The sequence below is a fragment of the Aristolochia californica genome, unplaced genomic scaffold (genome assembly GCF_029961685.1).
Source record: "Aristolochia californica isolate CCGP_79_NKW_82.1479 unplaced genomic scaffold, dmAriCali1.0.hap1 SCAF_12, whole genome shotgun sequence".
Taxonomy (NCBI): Eukaryota; Viridiplantae; Streptophyta; class Magnoliopsida; order Piperales; family Aristolochiaceae; genus Aristolochia; species Aristolochia californica.
The window spans coordinates 26,256,809-26,270,287 of record NW_027181793.1 but is presented as its reverse complement, the minus strand read 5'-3'; the positions used below and the strand labels follow the sequence as shown (position 1 = coordinate 26,270,287).

The 13,479-nt window shown below is 38.7% G+C and overlaps 2 protein-coding genes across 6 annotated transcripts; one reads left to right on the top strand and one right to left on the bottom strand.

Moving 5' to 3' along the window:
* Positions 1–1,266: 1,266 nt before the first annotated feature.
* Positions 1,267–2,498, top strand: LOC137946392 (U-box domain-containing protein 25). Its single transcript, XM_068792663.1, has one exon. It carries the CDS (start codon positions 1,362–1,364, stop codon positions 2,313–2,315), a length of 954 nt encoding a protein of 317 aa, XP_068648764.1. The 5' UTR covers positions 1,267–1,361; the 3' UTR covers positions 2,316–2,498.
* A 1,084-nt stretch (positions 2,499–3,582) lies between these two features.
* On the bottom strand, positions 3,583–12,137 carry LOC137945450 (probable protein phosphatase 2C 11). 5 transcript variants are annotated; one of them, XM_068791346.1, is made up of 14 exons: positions 11,869–12,137; positions 11,606–11,710; positions 10,723–10,816; positions 10,372–10,457; positions 10,162–10,295; positions 9,587–9,650; positions 7,935–8,043; positions 7,605–7,761; positions 6,934–7,059; positions 6,561–6,684; positions 6,398–6,474; positions 5,756–5,808; positions 4,123–4,177; positions 3,583–3,998 (listed from the first exon to the last, which is right to left on the bottom strand). In XM_068791346.1, the coding sequence occupies exons 5-14, from the start codon at positions 10,276–10,278 to the stop codon at positions 3,804–3,806; spliced, it is 1,077 nt and encodes a 358-aa protein (XP_068647447.1). In that variant the 5' UTR covers positions 10,279–10,295; positions 10,372–10,457; positions 10,723–10,816; positions 11,606–11,710; positions 11,869–12,137; the 3' UTR covers positions 3,583–3,803. The 5 variants fall into 5 exon arrangements, with proteins under 5 accessions (XP_068647447.1, XP_068647446.1, XP_068647448.1 ...); XM_068791345.1 differs by having other exon boundaries at positions 10,384–10,457; XM_068791347.1 differs by lacking the exon at positions 10,372–10,457.
* Positions 12,138–13,479: the final 1,342 nt, after the last annotated feature.

Genomic DNA, 13,479 nt, shown 5'->3' with positions numbered 1-13,479 from the left:
TTGTGCTGTTTTTACTCGCTCCCTCTTCTTTCTTTCACTATTATTTATATTCTCTTTTTTAATTGTAAAAAAGTATAAGTGTAAGATGCAACCTCCCAATGAAAATTCTTTGCTAAAATGTCGTTCAAATATTACAAAAACAAAATGATATGAATTGCCTTGTTTAGAGTGAGTTTACATATTAGGAAGTGGGGTGGTGGTGGTGGTGTCCCTTTGAGAGTCTTTTTTTGATTTGGAAGGAAAAATGGCCGACAAGCTTTTGGACATTTGTAACACTAGGAGAGAGGGAGAATCCCTTCACTTGATGAAAGGCACCCAATGGAAAAGAGACATTGTGAGATGATGTGTGCCATGTATGAATTGTCAAGTAGTCTGTGAGGAGCATCTGCCCTGTCCCACTCTAGTTTGATCCCCTACCCTTCATTTTCCACATTCTAGATGGAGATTCTATATCTCACATTCTTATTTAAGTAATTACAAAAAAAATTATTAAGTAGGGATTTTGATGAGCTTTGGATGGCCTTGCTTCTGTGCCTTGTCAATCATTTGAGTTGGTGGTGGGTATCCCAAAGGATTTGTAATTGATGCATTTGTCCCATCAATTTCCTGTTTCCTCAATTAGAACCATTTTTTTTTATCCACAAAACACTGAAAAGGCTTATCATTTGATTGACTGTAAAAGCTTCACTCACAACAACTAGCCAGAGTTCTTTTCGCTTTTTATTTTTCTTTTTAACTAAATATTAAGAATGAAGATGATAATCGCCTTTGGAGGTTTCTAATCCTGTCTCATCAGGCTTATGGATAATGGGTAGAAAGCTAAATTAGCAAAAACGTTTCATTGTTAAGCCCATGAGTTTCATTACACTAAGCCCAGACGAGTTCTCTCACTGGACTGAGCTTTGTTGGACTTGGGTTGGGTTGGGTAGAGAAGGAAGAATACAAGAAGCATCAAGAGCCAGAAGAAGACAAGTAGTAGATACTAGACCCTTTCCATAAGAAGTAGGAACAAAAATTCAAAATGGAAGCTCTTCCCTTCCATTAATTTCATCAAGCTATAGGAAAGAGGGGGCCCTTCACTGCAGAGACAAGAGAGCAGTGATTGTCCGGAAAAGCATAACGAAAATCAAGATGACCATTCACGCAGGCTCCTGGACGGTCCAGATACTCCCCCGCAAACTTCATCGATCAATTTGGTTTCCAACTTCGGATTTCCCTCCAATTTCTTCTCTGCTACCCCCCTCAGAGCTTGCAGCTGTCGTAGACTCGGACAGTTCACTGGCTTACATTCCGAATAAAGAGGCACTCTCCATCCGTCTCCTTCCTTTGATTCTTTCCGCTTCTGGGTCCTTACTCGCGCCATGAAAACCCATCCCAAGATCAAGAATCCCCCACGGCCGCTTTTCTCTTGCGGCATATTCGGCCACTGCACCCAGACGGTCCTCAGCCCAACTACCCCCAAGCCCCCCCCCATCCCACCTCTGCGGGATCCTGATCCGCCACTCCCGGCGTCTGATCCACACCCACCTTCTTCTTCTTCGTCTTCTTCCTCTACCTCCCAGAGCTTCACCCAATGGAGGTTCCCTCTTCCCAAACCCTCACTCCACCACCCGCCATCCACCGAGTCCGGCACGCCGACCGAGCCCGCGACTGATAAGCCGTCCCCTCGTGCCCCGTCTCCCAACTTCACAGAGATCTTCCACGTGGCTGAACACCAGTTCAGCTCCGGTTCGGATGAGACACGGCTCGCGGGCCTGCAGTTGCTGGAGCGGTCCCTCGTGCCAGACCCGCTCCCTGATGATTCTGGCGGGTCAAATTGCCCGCCAGCGGTAATGGGCGGCGTTGTATTGTTACTGAAACAGCCGCCTGCTGCTCGAGCTGCAACAAAAGTCCTGCTGGCGCTGTGCCTGGGGGAGGCAAACAGGCGGGCGGCGGTGGAGGCGGGTGCGGTATCAGGAGTGGTGGAATCAGTGACGGAAATGGAAGGAGCAGCAGCCGAACGGGCGCTGGCGGCGCTAGAGCTGCTGTGTACGGTTCCGGAGGGAGCTGCGGAGCTCCGGTCCCACGCATTAGCAGTGCCGGCGCTGGTGGAGATGATGGGGAAAATGGGTGGGAGAGGGAAGGAGTGCGCGATCAGCGTGCTGGCGGTTATATTCAGCGGCGGGGAGAGCCCACCGACGGGGATAGCGCAGGCGGTGCTATTGGCGTTGCAGGGCGAGTGCAGCGCGAGGGGGCGGCGGAAAGGCGCGCAGCTGTTGAAGGCTGTTCAGGAGAACGAACGACCAGACGTGGCGGAGGAAGGGAAGTGGAGTTGAAGTCTAGAAGGAAGGCGGCCATGGGGAGAGAGTACATGCATAAAATAAAAAAATTCCACATGGTAATATATTTTCAGTTTTTCTCATATTTTCTACGCTCTGTTTTTGCACCACAATCTTTGGATTGAAGGCGTAAGTTGGCGGTTTAAATCATATATGATGCTGATGTGCCACTTTTTATTATTTTCTCCTCCTCTCTCCGACCTAACAATACTTTTAAAATATCATCTATAGAGGTAATTAAATACCTTTTTTCTACCTCTAATCAGATTACACAAATGTGACCATGAATTAACCATAAGGAATGGTTCAGATTTGGTTTCTTTCTCATACTTCAGCTCTAGTGATTCCTATAACCCTCAGAAGATATCATACAAGAGCACTCAACATAAATAATCATCTTTCTCATGTTTTTGTTTAGTGGTTGATTGTCTAAGTTAACGTTCTTATGCATCATAAACCGTCTGTAATCCTTCCAGCTTCATCCAGATGTTTATCATCTGGACTTGGTAAGGATCGTACTTCCACTGTTTCTAGCCTTCAACGACCAACTCTTGAGGGATGAGGATACGCTTTACGCAGGTTCTTTATTTTCTCCACTGCTTCCAGCGTCGACATCTCGAGACTTGCCCCTCTTTTAACTCAGGCCACTAAAACCATGTCGAGACGTTTAATGCGCGAAGATGTTGCCTCTTTGCATCATCCATAGAAGGTCCCTTACTTTTAGTTTCTCAGTTCTAAAACGCAGTTTCAGCTTTTTGGTGAAATTACTACTTTCTCCGATTAACTGCATCTCTTGATTATCTTCCTTCCTGAAAACGCCCTGTTTTCACAATTCCAGACCGGCATCGTCAAATTTTCCAACTTCGCCCATAAAGTGTTTATATTTTTTTTAAAACCTAATCTTCTTGGTAGATCACCTATTCTTGCTTCTCTATCCAGTGCGTCATGATTGAATTTTTCGTATCCCTGAAGCGTGGCGGTCTCCGTCATATTGGTTGTTGCAGGAAAGGATCCAAGCTCTGCAGTCAACCACACATCTGTGTTGTTACGCTTTTTTCGTTTCTTCTAATATCATTACCACTTAAACTGCCTAGCCAAAACTGGAATCTCAAGTGGACATCCTAATCTAGTTTAAGTATCCTCGAAAATGATTCTAAAAAAAATTAAAGTTGGGATCAGATTCCAACAATGGTAGTAGTATTCAACGAACTAAGTGGTGCAGCTGAAAAGACTTAAGACGGTTACAGCCTTTGAAGATAAAAAGGCCTTGAAAGTATCATCTGTACACTTTATTAGAATAATGTCATAGTCAAGCTACGTGTCGGATCTACACAAAAAACAGAAAAAACATTCTCAAGAAGCTATGCCCATTCATGTCACACTTTACAGATTCCGGTCTAATGTGGGTGATCGGTTACACTTTCAGCAATCAAATTGATAAAACGAGAAGCACATGTTTGCTCAACCACAATCTACCAAAGTTACCTACTTAGTTTCAGTTTCTGCACTCTCTTCAGCTGAACCGGATGATGACTGCTCACCCTCAGTGGCACCAGAGGAAACTGGTTTCTTAAGCTGTACCAAAATCATTGTCATGTTGTCGCATCCTTCACCACCAGCAGTTGATGGGGCCAAACATCTGTCCAGCACTCTCTCACAAACAGTAGAGAGATTCGATTCCTGTTTTAAATTTTGCTATTATTATTAAGCACGTCTAAGTAAACAAAATCTAAAGACACCCTCTCTGTTTTATCTGCCAACACAAAATGCTAATAAGTCCATTCTGAGAAAATTTCCTACTTACAACATTGATGTATTCATTTACAAAATCGACTAGTTGTTGGCTCAACATGCAATCCCTGTAATGGAGTAAAAAGTAACCATCATTACCAACCAGAAAACACAAAATTGATCAAAGCATCTGCCATCGTACATTAAAATACACAAGTACTATAAAGTGAAACTCGCCTAAAAAACTATCCACCACTGCAAAATGCAAAGAGTATGCAGTTTAACTATGGACAAGCAGACAAGCAACAATCAAAAACTGAGAATAGTCATCACATACTGAAAATAAAAAGTTAGACGGAAAAACCATTGCATTTAGAAGTTGACAGAAACAGTTCATATATTCTAAATCTATGAATTGACATGAAAATACTACAACCTAGTAAAGGATCGCAGCTAGCACTGAAGTCACTATCCGTAAGATGCAGAAGAGATTACCTTCACACCAGTTAAAATAAGAGATCCAAAAGGAGGACAGTAGAGTTATTTGTCCTACTTTCTAGAAGTTGCTAATTCTAAATCTAAATTTCATACACTGAAGAATTAAGTTTGAGTGGATTGGACAACAAACTTTGCATCCCACTTATGCCTAAAGGATTTCCAGAGGACAGAAATCACTTCTGCAATGGTTTTTCTCATTTTTTTTAATGGATGCTGATTTTACACACTCAATACAACTGAAATCTCAGGTGAAACTTGAACTAAGACCTCACACTAGAAAAACCAGTGTGGTCATTAAGCCAAAGGCGTAATCCCTTCTGAAATAGTTTGCAAACATGGGTAATAAGGCAAATCCATTAAGTCAGAGGATCCCAGAACAACAGATATTACTAAGGCATAGTCCCTTCCGTGAACATTCAAAATGTTTCCTTCTTGAATTAAGGGTCTGTCTGCTATTCAACAAAAAAAAAAAACTTGGGGTCTGTCTTCTGCAACCCCACAGAGTAACCACTGTACAATATTCTATAAATAATTTCATATCATCAGCAAATTTATGTATGCTTTTAAGTTAAAACACTTTTCCTCCAACCTTGCCTTTCAAGTGGGGCACCCTCGTGCTTTTGGTTCTGCGTTGTCTCTAACTACAGCCACAACATACCAGTCAAATAACCTAATGTCAAATTTTACATTTTATGTACTGCATTAGTCACTTATCAGTTCTAAATTTGCTTTTTAAGATCAAAACTTACAATTTCTAGGGCATAACATCAGAAAGAAAAGGGTTTTCTGTTAGCCCAAAAACAGTTGGTTACTTGTTGGGCGAAATCAGATCAGGACACTAATTGGAGTCCTGACCAAATCATCCTGATTACAAGCAAACAAACCCATTTTCACACACCTCAGCACCAGGAGGGATAAATGAAACCAACATGTCATCAAAGCGGTCAAGTAAAGCCATGTTTCCACATTTATTTGCTTGTGATGTAAATGCACTAACTACACGATATCCCATAAAATATTTCCTAACATCAGGTATACATTGCACAGCTTCACTAATACAGTATCATGAAGAACCAACTCAACACTTAGTTGTTGGCATCTTAATCACAAAATATAGAGCGAAATGAAAAGCTCAGCATAATAATTTTCTTTTCTAATGGTTCTCATCACAATCTTCAGAAAGGTAATACTTGGAAGAGAAGACTTACCAGATACCATCACATGCTAGAACAATAAACTCATCATCATCACATAGATCAACCTAGTGAGTAACCAAAACAAAATGAGATTCAGAAAAAGTAATAGAAGTAACAGCAGTGGTAGTAACAGTAATAAGAATAAAACTTAATACAACAAACCATCCAACAAATAGTTATCATAATAACAATAATAAAAGGAAGAAAAAGGAAAAGAAGAATAAATTTAAAAAAATTCCTGAATTCTGTCTACTGAACCATACGTGAATTAGTCTACAATAAAAATAGACGTCAAGCATCAGCCCAGCCAGCGCCAATGGTAATTCAAGATCTGGTTTAATAGGATGAAATGATGACCAAAGGACAGATGGCGTAGATGAAGAGAGGATAAAAAGGAGTAGAAAAGAAAAAATTCTCCCAATACCAGACTGACATAGCATACTCCAGACCATATGATCTGAATTAAGATGAATACAAAACAAAAAGCTAAATAATGACAGGGAAAGGATAATTAACTGATAGATTCCAAAAGTGATTCCATAGGACACAAATTAATGAAGGAAGCATTTGAAACAAAGTGATCGACTTTCAAAAAAAAAAAAGGATGAGATATAAACTGAAAGCGTTCGTAAAAGAAAAGAAACCCAAACATACAATATTTATGTCAGGATTGGCAGTCACTATCTGCTTCTCAGCAGGCAAAAACTTGTTCTGCTTGAACTCCATGTCTCCTACAACCATCATTGAAAGCAGTATTCAAAAACTGAGGGAGCCACAGAACTATACCAAAAAAAAAAAAAAAAATTCTTAAATTTACCTATTGCTCTTGCCAGGTTTAAACTGCCATTAACTCGTCCTGCATGGATGAACCCACCGGCTTTCAGAATCCTTTCTTTCTCAACTTCAAGCTCAGGCTTGTGATCCCTTGATAAGTTGTATGCCTGTAAAATAATGTCCATATGAAACCGTAATTTCCTCAAAACAAGTAGGGCCTTCCTAAACCATCTGCTTATAAAAAGATTCATGACTCAATCATGGATAATTACTCTCTTCAATGGAAGGATGACTAACTAATAGTTGTGCTTCCTGCTTTCAATTTTCTGCATATACACAATATTGCCTAATTTTGTTTTTCTGTGTAAATGGTGATGTTTTATTTACTGATAAAAAAACAGAACACTGAAACCTACCTGACCCTTCCTGGAAATTACACAACGAGAATCACCAGCATTTGCAACAATAAGTTGGTTATTTCTAATGATCGCAACACAAGCAGTGCTTCCAGATGTTGGCCCAGCAAAATCAGAGTGAGGACCCTGTCCAATAAAATTTGCTTCAATATTATGTAAGAAGAAAGTCTTACTTGCTAAGAGAAGCAGCAGAGGAACAACTGGAATCATGGAAGAACACCAGCCTCTATCTTGTCTACATCAGATACAAGATAGATTGCCAACAACCTCAAAGGTCAGTAGCTATGCACATAAGTCACAGAGATTCAAATATTACACAGAAAATACTAACGATCCAAAAAGGTTCCTTGCTCCCAAAAATACTTAGTGTTAAGACTTAGTTTCAGATTGCTATACTATGAGATATTCCTCCATCAAACACAATTTCAGTCTACATTTCTGAAGAACTTCCATATACACTAATAGCCAGTCCAGTGCAACATATATGACCATCCAGACAGTCAGCAAAACTTTGAGAATCACAAGTCTAGTGCTTTACTTCCATTATTCCACATATTATGGATACGGTTCCTAAGCTCTTCTGATAATAGTTATGAACAAGCATAATTATGAACAAACTACATGTAATTGAAGATTATGAAGAAAAGCTACTTCCAAATATGATTTCCTACTTCCTCAAAAGCCCACTCATCAACGTGATCATTATTAGATTCACCACCCCTTGGAGACCATATAAGTCCTTCAATCATCCCAGTAAACTTGTTCAGTTTATCTCCCAATACAGCTAACTCTCGCCAGCCTCTCTGACCACGCATCATCTCATCCATTCTGCAGAAGTTGATGCAAAAATGCACTCAGCAAAACATGTGCAAATCATACACAAGATTAAGGAAGTGTAATGTCACCATCTTGTATCGGTAAAACACTATATGTAGAAAAATAAAAATAGTCATCTGGTTGACAAGACGAAGAACTCATAAAAACAGGCACAGACAACCAACCTGAAGAAAGCCTTCTGAACAGAAGCAGCCAAGTCTCCGGCCAAAAATGCTTCATTTTTTAGTACCTGTGTGTGCAGATACTTTGCACAAAACTTAGCAACAACTTTACCTGGACATACAAGGCACAATGTATCTAGAGTTAACACATCACAAACACTCCAACAACGCAGAAAGCCAATTAAACTTAACACATCACAAACAATACAACGCAGAAAGCCAATTAAACTTAAGCAAAATGAATATCACATTCAGTCATGCACAACAAATTCACCAACTGGTGCATTGGAAGTTTTCAATTATACAGGAAGGGTTCCACAAGGTTGGATTCGAGGGGGATAAGAGCATCCGAGGGTGACTGGAATAAGGTGGTGGCTTACAAGACACTTTGTTGAGTATTATACAAACTAAACAAATGTAATATGCACCACCACACATATATGGGAACTCAAAGATTGAGTTCTCAAATCACTTAAGGCTCTAGATATAATAAACAAATGGGTAATCAGGTCATGGATCAATGAAGATAAAACTCTTTTTCGACCTTGAAAAACCAGAAAAAGGGTTCCATAAAACAAAATGTCACACAAGATTGGATCCATCTACAATCCGTTTTGAGGAAGCATATACAGGAGAGTAAATATTTATACTAAAACTTTCATGCAGTGTAACAGCAGACCACAGCCTCCTTTACAGTATAAAGCTTTCTGGATTAACAGCTAACACAGATAAAAATAAAATGATAAAGGTTCGGTAAGTCATAGCCAAACGACAAGCAACATATGATTCAATTGCATAATCACAATCAACCCTCAGAATCAAAAGATTCAAAACCGAAAGTATCATTATTGCACTGAGATTGCTGCACTGAGAAAGCCCAAGATACACACCGAATATTACAATGTCTTTAAATGTCAACATGTTCTATTGAGCAGCCAAATGATAGTCACATCCACAACTCCATCACAATGTACAGAAAGAGCCCCACGAAAATATTCCAGTAACAACACAGCTATCAAATCACAACAGAAAAAAACAGGGTACAGAAAGTACAGGTTCTAACATAAACATTTCGTAAAGAAGTCCTATGATCAGCTAGGACCTTTAAGACCATGACAATATGACTCATGCCCATCAATTTTGTGCATTTTTGGTGAACAATGACCAATGAAACAATATAATCACCTTCCTACCTTCCACTAAAGTTACGAATGCCCTGCAATCATTGCCAAAGGGCAATACAGAAATCTTCAAAAATAGCCAAAGTTAACTGGACACTGGAAGCAAAGCTAATCAAGAACAGGCATTGCAAAAGTCAGTTAAATCTACTGATACAGAGACATATCCAAGACTTGTAAAATGTAAAGACACAATGAGATAAGACCAAAAAAGGATGGGAAATCCTACCAGCTCATGACAGGTAATCTCCAGGGAGCTTTTCTCCCAAATCATGTGGGGATACCTCTTATTAGTGTTTATTAAACCCAATGGGAGTTCTACAAGACAAATTCAGCTCCAACTACCTTTATAAGCACTTGGTTCCCAATTCTCATTCACATTCCCAGGTCCATCGTTGGACCAAACAAATTTCGTACTATTAACTAACAAAAAATTAAAGAAACGATCATTTATTAGATAAAAGACCTAATTCATACCTCCATGGCCATCAAAAACACCAAAGAAGGATGTAGATCTGTCAAGATCAGGCAAAGCTGTATGCTGTGGAAAAGTCAAATAGCACGTATATAAGAACGGTGACCCATATGAGAAAAGAAGAAACGAAAAAGAAGAAGAAAACACCACAAAGATACAGAACATTTGGAAGTACCCTTTTTTTAACTGTTTGAAAGTCATCACCTTAATATACAAATGTTCATCTAAAACTGAAAGTTTAGTTATTGGGTTAGGAATGTAATCTTTCCATGTTATAATAAAAAATGCAGGCCACAGAAAGCACACACAATATGCCAAATAGACCCATACAAATATACAAGAAAGACACTAAAAGTGTTCCTCGAAAAAAGACTCCAAACACCATAGACATCTTTACACTTCGTTTACTTGGATTTAATCCTTGATCACTTTTTCTAATTCATATTATTCTAGTTGAATCAAGACAATGAGGATCATTTCAAAACTTGCAAGCCTGAAACAATATATTTGTTTCAACTCAAATAATAAGAGCAGATCGATTTGAATTGAAGATACAATGATTGGACAGAGTACTTACAGCATCTTCCATACCTGCACGCCATCCTTGCATAGATGACAAACCATACCTCAATCTTGCATTCCCCCCATCTTCAGAAAACTTTTCAGTTTTAGGGGAACTGAGATATATCCCCATTTTTGGCAAAGATTAACCTATTAAATCAAGAGGTGTCACATGAAATGAAACATTTCTATACTATGAATAATAGTGATGGTAACATAGCCAGACATTTTCATACACCTTCACCCAACAACGAGAAAGAGGAGGCAACGATCATCAAATATTTCCAAAAATTAAGGGCAGAATTAACTTCCCTGGATAAAGGAAACCAAGTTAGTCATTAAAAAATGAAATTTATTACAGCTGATTTGCCTATACATCTGTTGTGTGTTACAACAACAAACAGAGAGAAAAATGCCAAACAACTATTTTTTATAAGATTAAATTGAGAATAAACATGAGGCACAATAAAATTTTCAAAAAAGTGGTCTTGATATAAATTAAACATTTCAAATGTATCTGATTGATACAGCTCTCAAACACTGAGAGCAAATTAGACAAGCAGAATCATCAATGTACCTTTAGAGCAGAAAAAGAAGGTCTCCACACATGCAGGTAAAATGCTCTCATTCATCTAAGTGATGGGCAAACTTCTATAGCCACGTGAACCTCTCTGAACCGAAACAATCAGTTAGAATATGCTTATTTGATCTGTTAACTTCTTTTACAACAGGTATATAGAACCGAGGACATCATTTCTCAAAGTATGAATAAAGCTGCATCACTTCCATAAAGATATGCCTTCCTGCCATTCAACCATATGAGGATCATGTCCATACAGAAAAGTGCCAGCACACGGGCACTTCACCAGGATAACTAGATGGATATCAATGCATCAACTGATTGGTCCCAAGATAGATCATGTTAAAATGATCCATCTCAAAGCAAGTAATATTTCACAGGCCATCACCCACTAATGGTGAAACATTTCAGGTAAAACCTACAGTTCACTTGTAAAACAAAATCCATTAAGGGTCCTACTTGCATGGACAAAATCAAAGCTCACCAATCAAAATAAATTCAACAATTAAAAAAATTCAACAAATGGCTTAAGCACCTTCTTCGGTATATCATTTACCATAAAATGCAGAAACCATAAAGCATAATTTTCCCGATCCCTACTATTAGTAAATAATAATAAATAAATATAAAAACTCGTTGGCAATGCACGAGCTCCATAATAGTCATATTCAACTCGCACAATTCAAGTACGGATTTCTCATCTGATAAAAGAAAAGAGTACTGTTTTAAAATCAAATGTCACCACAGTCCAATTCAGTCGACGCAATCCACCAACTACTTTAGTCGATCGCGGATCAGAATCACCAAGCGTTTCAGCAATAAACAAAAGACACTAAACAGAGAAAAATGAAAAGAATTTAAAGAGAGTTACCACTCCTACCTCAGATCAAATCACTCAACTCCTAGCGCAAAAACCTCACTCCAGGAGCCGATCTAACACGATCGAACCACAAAGACAACGCAAATTTGAGAGACAAGACATCAGCTGACAATACGCAAAGATAATTCAATAAGACGACACAGAGTAATCAACTAAGTCATCCACCCGATCACAAGCTCAAAAAAACTAACAACGACACAAAATGGACCATTCCGGCTACGGTTTTCGATAATCTCGCTGGAAGTAAAGGATACCAGACTTACATATGCCCTTCCCTCTCCACGGAAGACTTGATGACAAGGAGCACTCGAATCTGAGAAGCCGCTAGAGGATTCGAAATTCAAAAGGATCGGTGTGAAGAACAGAGAAAATTTTCAAGTCAGCCGCAGAGATGGCTTCTCGATGACTTCCGCTGATATTATTCTCTCGTTTAACTTTTTCATTTGGGTATCTGTAATCACATTAGGCGTGCTTACTAAGTTGCTTCCATATTTTTCTCTTTTTTCTCCTTAAACGAAGTGAGAAACGAGGAAATTGCAGGAAAACTCAAAAGAGCTGGCAAGTTGGTAACTGATAAATAAGGAGGGAAAATTCCTTCTTCTGTCGCTTTTTTTATCCATTACGATAGACGCACGGGAGGTGATCAGAGCCGTACGCGTCGAAACGAGAGACATCATTTGATGATGGCGATGATGCGATCATGCGAGGCTTTGTTTCATTCATGAGCGATATAAAGACAAGTTTTACAGTTGCGACTCGGAATCGAATAGGCCGAGTCGTCATCGAATTCAAGGCGACTTTTAAAGTCATGATCCAATCAGATTAATATAAGCTGCTATTTTTAAAAGATAATCACTTTTCCAATGTTCTTTGCTCAGGGATCCGATTTGGACCACATGTTTTTACTCTTCGAGTTAACCTGTAACTTTGATTTGAAATTTTAGGGACTGAGTCAACACCGCTGGTGATTGGGGGGCTCCTCTCTGGCCATGTCCGATGATGCCAAACAGAAAGAAAGTAACCATATAAAGACGTTGTAGCCTTCTTCTATAGAAAAAGAAATGTATGTGCTCATTGATTGTCGCACAAATTAATATGCTCTTGATTGAGGCAATTTTCATGTTACAGAAGAAGTCAAGGTGAAAGGGCTTTTTGTTTTTTTTTGTTCCTTCATTTATTCAATTTGTCTCGCATGAGATGGGATCTCCTCATCGGACCTAGTAAGTGACATGGTTATAAAGTAAACGTGTCCTTGCATAGGGTAGGATGTGACTTATTCACACGTGGTCCAACAGATCGTTTTATGGTTATCGGTGAAAAAAAAGGGTAATTTGTTCCGGTGATTTACTGATCTTAAATACCCATTTAATAAAAAAAATTAAAAGAGTAAAATTAGGTGGTGACAATTACATCATCCTAGCAAATGAATTGAGGACCACGTGTGACGTGACATTACTTCATATTAAAACAACCCAGGAGAAGATAATTTATTGACTAAAACCTTGAGGTCTAAAGCGCACAACTCTTCAATTTTCAATCCAGGCCGTGACCACCACCTCATTACTTGTTTCTGTCATATATAATATCTATTCACTAGCATTAATGGCAGATTAAAGGCATTAACAATCATGGTTAGAATTATACGTTATTTTCCTTCTAAATATGATATTCTAAAAAAAATTTAGATTATATATTTGTGAAAAAAAAACATAAAGATAAGGTCAAAAGAGTCAAGAATTAAAAAATTTGTTTAAAAAAATTCAATCCATCTAATCTATACATGCACGTCGTACATCGTCTGAACATACATGTTTCGCACCAAATAACTTTTTGTATTAGATAACCATGACCCAAGATGAGTTTAAAGCTTTTAA

Coding starts and splice junctions, on each gene's coding strand:
- LOC137946392 (XM_068792663.1), top strand. CDS start 1,362: ATGAAAACCCATCCCAAGATCAAGAATCCCCCACGGCCGCTTTTCTCT.
- LOC137945450 (XM_068791346.1), bottom strand. CDS start 10,278: ATGGGGATATATCTCAGTTCCCCTAAAACTGAAAAGTTTTCTGAAGAT. Junction 7,060..7,604: donor ATGAGTGGGCTTTTGAGGAA/GTAGGAAATCAT, acceptor TTTATTGGACAG/GGTCCTCACTCTGATTTTGC. Junction 6,475..6,560: donor AAACCTGGCAAGAGCAATAG/GTAAATTTAAGA, acceptor TGATGGTTGTAG/GAGACATGGAGTTCAAGCAG.